The 8,933-nt window shown below is 43.4% G+C and overlaps 1 protein-coding gene across 1 annotated transcript; it reads right to left on the bottom strand.

The window, feature by feature from the left end:
• Positions 1-3,371: 3,371 nt before the first annotated feature.
• Positions 3,372-8,588, bottom strand: LOC139637861 (uncharacterized). Its single transcript, XM_071506788.1, has 4 exons — positions 7,588-8,588; positions 6,330-6,448; positions 6,063-6,180; positions 3,372-5,936 (listed from the first exon to the last, which is right to left on the bottom strand). The coding sequence occupies exons 1-4, from the start codon at positions 8,006-8,008 to the stop codon at positions 4,942-4,944; spliced, it is 1,653 nt and encodes a 550-aa protein (XP_071362889.1). The 5' UTR covers positions 8,009-8,588; the 3' UTR covers positions 3,372-4,941.
• Positions 8,589-8,933: the final 345 nt, after the last annotated feature.

Genomic DNA, 8,933 nt, shown 5'->3' with positions numbered 1-8,933 from the left:
TCAGATCTATCTCCCATAGCGACCGTGCCATTCAATGATGAAAGCTTGGGCTTGGACCAGTCCTGTTACCTTGGTGACAGTAAAGCATGACGACCCTGCATTCCTAACTTTTCCGAGACCCATTAGCCCAGGAGTGAATCTATGAGCTGCATCGTGTCTTTGCATCCTCCTCCTCAGTCGAGACAGCGGGGACACTGGTGGAGCATCTTCATTTGGCCTTCTGTATTTACCCAGAACATCTCCACATACAAGGAAACCCTGTCCTGTTGAGGAAAGGTACAACTGCCCTGATTGCTGGGGTCTGGGTTTTCTGAGATGGAAAACCTGATGGAGAGTAAGTGAGAAACAACAACAACAAAAAACAGCCAAAATGGAATAGATGGTTTACAGTTGATGTGTTGACTCACCGGTGACTCATGTTGAGTTCACAAGCTGAGACTGTTATCAAGTCAACACAGAAACACACTCAATACAAAAGTTAAATCAATGCAGCCTTACATAAGAGTCATTGACATTTGTCAATACTTAATAAACAAAACCAAGTCATCTCAAGCAAGTATCAAAAAGCCATTAGTCGGCCCACATTCATCTTGTCTCGAGATAACACAAAAGATCACCCAGAATATTTCCTTGTAGACTGAGAGTTTATGTTTTTCAAATGTTTTTTTTCCTCAATGACAGAAATCTATTCTTGTTTAGAGACAAGATGGTATTGTTGTACCATTCTACATGAATCAGATTTTTTGTCTGATATACTGCTCCTGTCATCAAAGCTGATTGTATATGAGAGATAATAATCACGTCTATTTTAGGAAGTAGGATTTTTTTATGTACACTGGAAAACAGGTCATAAATATTGGCATTGGACACTCCCCACTCAAATTCTCCATCTTTCTGTCCCCCAGTCCTGTCATTTCTACTGTCCATTCCAAAACTGAGACACTTTGAGACCCCAACACTATTCAGGACTATAGCCAGTCAACATGATAATGATCAGTACCATTCATCAGGGGCACTAATGTGTCCAATCAAATGCTGCAATGCTTGTGAGTGTCTGTCTCTGTTGACCTGGTGCTTCTCTCCCTTTCCACCCCCACTCCACTGTGCAGACACACGGTTGCTTAGCAACCAAAGAGCAGCCTATGGAGAACACACACTCATTCGTGCAGACACTCACTCACACACACTTGGGAAACCCAGGAACTCTGAAAGGGGATGATAATGTACTCCCACTCCACCCCCATCGTGCTCTGTGACCCCCAAAATGTGAAGAGAAACAGTCCATCCCACTAGCTGGTGGAGATTCAACCCAGTGACAGTGGCCCAGTCACTGCTCACATGCATACACGTGCACACACATACACACACACACACACACACACACACACACACACACACAATAACATGCACACATAAAGCCCAGTTCCTGAGTAGAAAGCTGTCCCTGCAGTCAACTGTCCATCACATACTCACAGTACGTCCAAAATAACAGTACAACAATCCCATCAGTGTCTTTGATTAAAAAAAAAAAAAAATTATCACATCCTATCCATATCCAGAACCTCACTTAATATTTTGCGATTGTGACTGATTACAAATGGTTTTAAGACCGGCAGCCAAGAAATCAGCAATTTCTACAGACACAGAGCTTGAAGAGATGAAAGTTAAAGGCTCTGCAGCGTTTCCCCAGTCTAACACTATTAGCACATTAAGTAAGTGCTTAAATACAGTCAGCAGACGATGGATCAACTCACTGCCCTGAGCGGGAGACAGCGCTGTAATCCCCTAAAGGGGGGTTTCACTACAGTAATGGAAACCCGCATGAAAATGTAGCCTCTAGGGAGTGGTGGGACCGGGTAGATTATGAGCAGCCTTGGGGCAATGCTATACCTCTAGCAGCCCCAACACACACACACACACACACACACAGACTATTAAGTGTGCACGTGTGAATATAACCATGACGTGCATGAGAACACACACACATAAGCATTCTTGAAAATGGAAAAGACAAAGACAAAGAAGTGTTTGCACATAAAAATAAACACAAACACAACACCCAGAGGTATAATTTGACTGTCCCCTCAGTGGCGGTTCATACTTGCTTTTTTTTTTTTTTTGTCTGTATGACATGTTTGGGGAGGAGGGTGTAGTAACTTGGTGCCAGAGGGATAATTTAATTATTGATTGATGATAATTATTGGATGGTGATGGAATGACTCCGTGGGCCAAGGGAAAAGAGGTGGCAGGAGGTTGAGAGTGTTTTTTTTGGCAGATCAAAGCAGCAGCCCCGGGGGCAAGATAAATAAACTGAAACATGGTGACATAAAAGGTAAAGAGCACATTATAGCCTGATCCCTGCTGGAAAATAGAATGATAGCACTATCACCTGGTGATAAACACTGATGTGGACATGGTTACCTGACAGTGATACAGTTATTATTGCACGATGACTGTGAAAATAAGCAGATAAGTTGAATATATATCAAATCATAAGAGGAATGGACTGTGGAGCCATTAGACTTGGATCTGGTTTTACCCAGCACCGGAGGGAAAACATGGGTAAAACAAGAGAATATTGTTTTGACAGGGGGGACTGATGAAATATCTGCTTACATCTTACCTCACATAAATTCAAATCACCAGTAGTGTGTAGTCCTTCCAGACTGGTCAACTGTTCATTTGTTGACCCCCCCCCCCCCCCCCCCCCCTCCAGCAAAGCTGCTTAGAGCAGAAAGGAGATTACACACAACCAAATAAACAAACACAAAACACTGCAAAGCCTATGTGTGACCCTTGCTTATGAAAACGACACAGAGACGTGCCCTTTTTTGGGACCCAAATCTGCATATAGATCTGGGTTTCTGTCTGACCCCACGCTTTTCTCTGCACATAAATACAGCATTTACACAGTCCATTCACCTAAAAGGTCTGTAGAGCCAGCAGCTTTACTCAGTGGGGATTCAATCCTCTCACATTAACAGTAGTTCAGTCACACACACAAGCACACACATTGCCCCGATTTGACTCAAATCCATAAATATAGAACTCTGTAAATGAAACATATACTCCTCTCTATTAATATTGAGCTTTCTCTCCGTCATTGGTTGTGCGCTTTTAAAAGGTTTAGTTTTTACAACTGTGAGCGTAAAACCCAGAGGGAGAGACAAACACAGGTGACCTCTGAGGGAGGGGAGGTCACTGAGGGCCGTCACTGAATGTAATCTTTCAGTGAGCAAAGCAAGGATTCAGCAGCCTGGGGAATACAAACACACATCTTGACCAGAGCTGGCTCAGCAGTTGAGAGTGTGTGTGAAATGAGAGTGAGTGAGAGGCAGGGACGAATACGTCATCAACCTCCACACACCCTATACACTCGAGGCATTTTTATGTAGGTCAATATGTATGTAGGCGATCAGGGACCAAATCCACAATCTTTGTTCATGGTAAACTTTGTATCTCCAAAGTTCAGCTGAAGCCAGTGTCATCACTGTTGAGTTGAAACCTTGTATCTCCATATTTTTTCATATTTTTGTCACCCTTTACGTCTGTGGGTTCTACAAATATTTAACCAATGAAAAGTAATAATAAGAGTTACGGCTAAATCTTGCAGTGTTTAATTATTTTCATTATTATTTTCCCATTTCCTGAAAATAACTGACAGACTGCAGAAGCTACTGGCTTCAGCTAAACTTTTTTTTTCCTTCTATGAGAAGACTGGATTTTATCCCCCATCATTGAAATCACATAAAGAGGGAATGTTTCAGGGTTGGTGTGAAGATGAGGATCAGATGCAAGGTCGTGTGAGTATTGTTTTATGACAGTGAACCAGTTATTGATGAAACTGCCCATGCTTTTACATACACTTGCATACACGCCAAGCTGCAGGAGAGAAATTAGGCTTTGTGCAGGTAAACACGTTAACTCAAGGGCCCATATACTTACATTTTGATTGTGCCTTATAAGCCCGTGCTTACACACTAAGTTCATTAGAGAGATGGTATGATGACACAAGTGCACACATAAGAGAAAAGAATGTGAAAATATAGGGCACGTTGTAAAACATGCTAAGACAAACACTTCAATCATTAATCTATTTGCTGTGCTTTCCAAAGCCGTTTCTACAAATCTTTGTGCTCACATTGCCCCCTGGTGTCTGTCAAACAATGGTGCAAAATTATTGTTTTATACTCTACAACGCATTAATGTTCCAGGCTGAGGAGAACAAATAGTTTGATCAGGAGTATATTAATTTAATTTTACTTTGCAAAAACAGGATGGAAAATAAAAGCACAGTTCTTCTTGAACAACACAGCCATGTACTTGTTGCAATAATGTTTCTATTTTAAAGCACAGTGTAAATAAAAGTTTGAGGAGATGGGCAGTAGATAAGCACAACTTTGAAGGAAGAGACGTGCTATCCTACCTCAGCATGCCACATGTCTAAATCTAATATCAAGACTTTCTTTATTGGCTTTATGAAAAACATCATTTTGTAGTTCTTTCACCTCAAGTAATGAAATGGTACTCAGATTTGTTCAGTGACTTTCCGCTTACAGGGAAGGACACCACTGGAAGATAGGGTCATCCTGGAGAAAATGTCAGCCAATATTTCTTATTTGTCGATCATTACATCCAGTCATTTAGAATACAGTGAAATACAAATCTCTCCCTTTTAGCGTGAGCCATAACTGTGACACTGAATCATCATGGAATCTGGCACTTCATTAACAAAAATAAAATAACATTTGTTAAGGGGTAAATTTTATGGTTACTGCACATCAGATGTGAAAAAGACAAACAAAAAAAATATTAAATACTTTCAAATTGTTTTAAGTGTTCTGTAATAAGGTTTATGATGACCCTGAAACAAGTTCCTAGGGTTTATTTCGCGAACAAAATTAAAGTGCAGAACCATCAGTTTTTTTTCTTTTAATCTTTTTAAATGGGATTAGGACCTATGTCAGGCTCCTGCTGATCTTCCATGTAGTAGGGATCTCCTTGGTGGACTCTGTGATTGTGCACCCTCAGGTTACCCCTATGGGCAAATCTCTTTCCACATTCTGTGCAAGCAAAGGGCCTCTTCCCCATGTGAACATCCCGTTGGTGGGCTCTCAAGTTCCCACTGCGGGCAAAACGTTTACCACACTGAGCGCAGCCAAAAGGCCGCTCCCCTGTGTGAGTGCGAGTGTGCACAGTAAGCTCAGAGGGAGTGAGGAAGCTCTTGTCACAGAACTGACAGGGATGCAGTCTGACTCCTGTGTGGCGCAACAGGTGTCTACGCTGGTGGGAGGGGTAGGTGAAGCACTTGGCACAGTATGGGCAGGTGTACGGTCGTCCGCTCCCTCCACCAGGAGCTGGAGGGTGGCTCAGGGTGTTTGTGTGCCGTAGCATGAGCGACTGTGAATTGGACTGTGGTCGGAGAGGGTCTCTGTTGCCAAATGTTGTGACCCGCCGTGTATGATTGATGGGGCCTCTGCCACCCCTGTCTTCTCTGGGTCTCCACGGTGATTCACCAGAGGGAGCTTGGGGTTGATCCTGTCGAGCTCCCCTCTGCCCGACGCCCTGGCCCTGCACTGAGTTCTGACTGGAGTTCTGGTTCTCAGGCTCCTGGTCCAGGAAAGGGAAAGAACTATCATCGTCTTCGTTGCTGGTCTCATCAGAGCCAAAGCCAGGTCTGAAGCAGGGTGCGTCTGTGCCAGTGCTGCTGCTAGCTGGACCAGAGCAGCTGGTGCCATCTGCTTGCAGAGTCTCCAGACCGGACATCCCTCCTCTGGTGGCATCCAATCCTGGTAACCACTCCCCTGGTTGAGCTAGGTTAGGGTCAGGCCTGGGGGAGCAACGTCCACTCTGAGAGATGGAAAGAAAAGGGATGGATGCTTGATCCTGGAGGGGTCTGTGGTCTGCACTGCGGCTGCCTTGATCCCAATGAGACACTACAGACAAATTAAGGGGAAAAGGGAATTAATAAATACCTTTTACACTCAGAAGAATTTCAAGGTCATTTTGGTCTGGTACAGAAAAAAGCTAAATAGCAGGAAAAGAATTGAGTGACATCTTACATTTGGTCTTGGCTTGTGTGGCAGACAGAGTATCTATCTGCCTCTGGTCCCCAGCAGCAAGGCTTCCCTCTGTGGCTTGGACCGCCACTGACCCCAGGGTAGGCCGTGATCCAGCACGCTGTGAAGAGTCAGTAAAACAAGTTTGTAAGGCGCAGAAAAGCCAACAGCAAGGTGTGATCCAAATGCCACTCTGTACTGACTGGCTAACTACCTCAGTGTCATGTACATCGAACTATTAAATCATGAAGAGACAGGACAGGGTCTGACCTCATGCTTTACTGAAGCTCCATCCTGGCCTGTGACCTCCTCTTTCAGCCCACTGAGGCTCTGACTGAGTCCTTCAACTGGGTCATGGTGAGAAGACACATCCTTTCCCTCATTCACTCCTGTGCAAGAAAAGTGTAGCTGGTGAGTCTATCAGTAAGGTCTCTGACTTAATAAACTTCATTTATATAGTACCTTTCATGCACACAATGCAGCTCAAAGTGCTTTACAGGTTGGCAACAAAAAAACCCACAGGTTTAAAACAATGCATTTACAAAAGCAAGTTTTGTGCATGTGCTTAAAAAATGCTACTTATAAAATATCATGAACACAGCCAATGTTACTATTAAATAGCATGAGCTTGTTTAGATAAATAAAGACAGACAGCTGTTATAAGCTATGTTGCTATGTACAGCTGTCTACTCAGTCAGCAAGTTTGATATTTAATGGCGGAGTGTTGAATGTTTTTAAGGCATAGTGGCTAAAAGGAGCATCCCCACCAAAAGTTCTGTGGGGATCCTGAGAATAGTTAAAAATGCAGCTATGGTGGATCTTAGGGTTAGGAGGATCATAGACTGATCGTGTCTGTGATACAAGAGGGAGTGAGGCCATTCAGTGCTTTAAAAATAAAGACAGACCAACCCATTTCTTGAGACGGCTACGTAAAAGGTCATGGACAATAGTGTTGAAGGCGGGGCTGAGTTGAAGCAGAATGAGGACAGATATGTTTCCACAAGAGCTGTCTCTGTGCAATGGCTGACTCTAAAACCAGAAGCCAGCTAATTTCCAAGAAAACCCTTCCCAGAAAGGTCCTTATTTAACTGTTTGAACACTTACTTCACCAAAACCCTGCTCGGGAATGGTAGATGTGAGATGGGGTGGTAACTATGACAAGTGCTTTTTAAAAAAAAAGGTCAGCTGGAATAGGGTCAAGGGTGCAGGTAGAGGGTTTGATACTGGAGACTCTTCTGAGCTCATCCTCGAATCATAGTGGAAGTGTCAAACACAGTCTTAAACCCAGACAAAAGGGTTTATCTCAATGCAAACGGGTTGAGCAATGGATAGGCACAAATAAATAACAAAAACTGATGGATGGGTTTGAGATACAGCCTATGATACAAGATTATCCTAGACTACGAGCACAATATGTTCACTTTTAAACGTTTTTTTTAAACTCTTCTGACCTATAACCACAATGAATATGATGTGTAGCTGGCGAAGTGAACTCCTGACTTGAATAAGGCCAAGTCAGCTGTAATACCTGATGCTGTTAGCGTCTGCTGCCTCAAGCTGCCCTCTCTGTCTCCCGACGACATCTCCCCTTCCTCGCCGCCTCCGCTCTTAGCCTTCTGCCTCCTCTCGACCTTCTCCAGCTTGCCCCGGAGGATGGAGATTTCCTCAGTTTTCTGCACCAGCTCCGCCTGCTGTTCACACAGGCTGCTCTCGAAGATCTTGGCGATCTCGCAAACAGCGGCTGCCAGCAGCGAGTCCATGACGGTGGCCAGCTGAGCGTGGAAAGCACTCCTCACAGACTCCATTGTCCTTTGTTTCAGTGCTGATGTTTTGATCTCAGCGATTGATTCACACCACTGTTTTCCTCTGTATCTGGCCTCCAGAGGCAGCTGAGGGACGATGTGGCTAACACTGTAAACTCCTCTGCCCTGGCATCTATGAGCTGCCATGAGATGCTGCCATGCTAAGTGACTACGCTATTTCTAATCGCCATCTATCGCAGCAATTTGATTTTACAATCCAATCTCCTTGTGGTTGAATATCCCTTGATAGTCGACCTGTGCGGGCGTTTTAAGCGATATCGATAAATCAGTGGTGTCAATGCAATCGACTTTATTTTGTAAGCTAACGTTATTGCCGCACACGGTGATGACAAGCAATGCTGTGTGATTCAGAAAGCCAGGTTGCATAGTAAAAAAATATAAACATAAGAAACTTTCGGCTAGCTATAAGAAAACCAGTTGTAAACAAGTAATGCAGTCAGTGCATGTATGCTAGCAAACATTACCTCTAGCTAACGTGTAAACAAGGGAGCCAACGATGCGCGGCCAGTTCTAGCCTGTTTAAGCTAGTACTCAAAATAACCATGTGAATATAATGGAAACAGCAACACACACGGGTCGACAATGACTCTTGGCAGTCGGTTTCTAAATATCTTCACTGGTTAACATTTAAATCCATGAAAACAGTCAGTATCAAAGCTGTATTTACTCGTCGTCCGGCTAGCAGGTTGGTGACCGTGATGTGATCATGTCGCAAATCTCGCGATAGGACAACGGAGGGATTCAGGCAATGCAGATATAAACAAAACAAAACAAAACAAAATATCCTAAATAAATGTGTAGATTTGTATACATGTTCACAATGTTTTAACAACGAGGTGGTACCACACCTGCACCAAAAGTAAAACGCACACTGCTGAAATTTAAAATAAAAATCACTCATTTACTCTAAACTTATGCAAGACAAGGTGTGAAATATGAATTTTATTGGGGTAATGTTGATATTGTGTCAGTCTTATAACACATTTATAAACCCCTTTTATAAGAGAAAAATATAACAATAGGCTTTCTCAGCCAAGTACTGCTACTACTA

This window comes from Trachinotus anak, unplaced genomic scaffold, assembly GCF_046630095.1.
Source record: "Trachinotus anak isolate AG129_WGS33_773 ecotype Australia unplaced genomic scaffold, CSIRO_AGI_Tana_v1 ptg000021l, whole genome shotgun sequence".
Classification (NCBI taxonomy): domain Eukaryota; kingdom Metazoa; phylum Chordata; class Actinopteri; order Carangiformes; family Carangidae; genus Trachinotus; species Trachinotus anak.
The sequence above is the reverse complement of the archived record's forward strand: the minus strand, read 5'-3'. Positions and strand labels throughout refer to the sequence as shown.

What these genes read in the sequence shown, in the direction of transcription:
- LOC139637861 (XM_071506788.1), bottom strand. Translation starts at nt 8,008, where the DNA reads ATGGCAGCTCATAGATGCCAGGGCAGAGGAGTTTACAGTGTTAGCCAC. An exon ending in GCAGACGCTAACAGCATCAG is followed by an intron (nt 6,449 to 7,587) that starts GTATTACAGCTG and finishes TTTCTTGCACAG; the next exon opens with GAGTGAATGAGGGAAAGGAT. An exon ending in GAGCTTCAGTAAAGCATGAG is followed by an intron (nt 6,181 to 6,329) that starts GTCAGACCCTGT and finishes GACTCTTCACAG; the next exon opens with CGTGCTGGATCACGGCCTAC.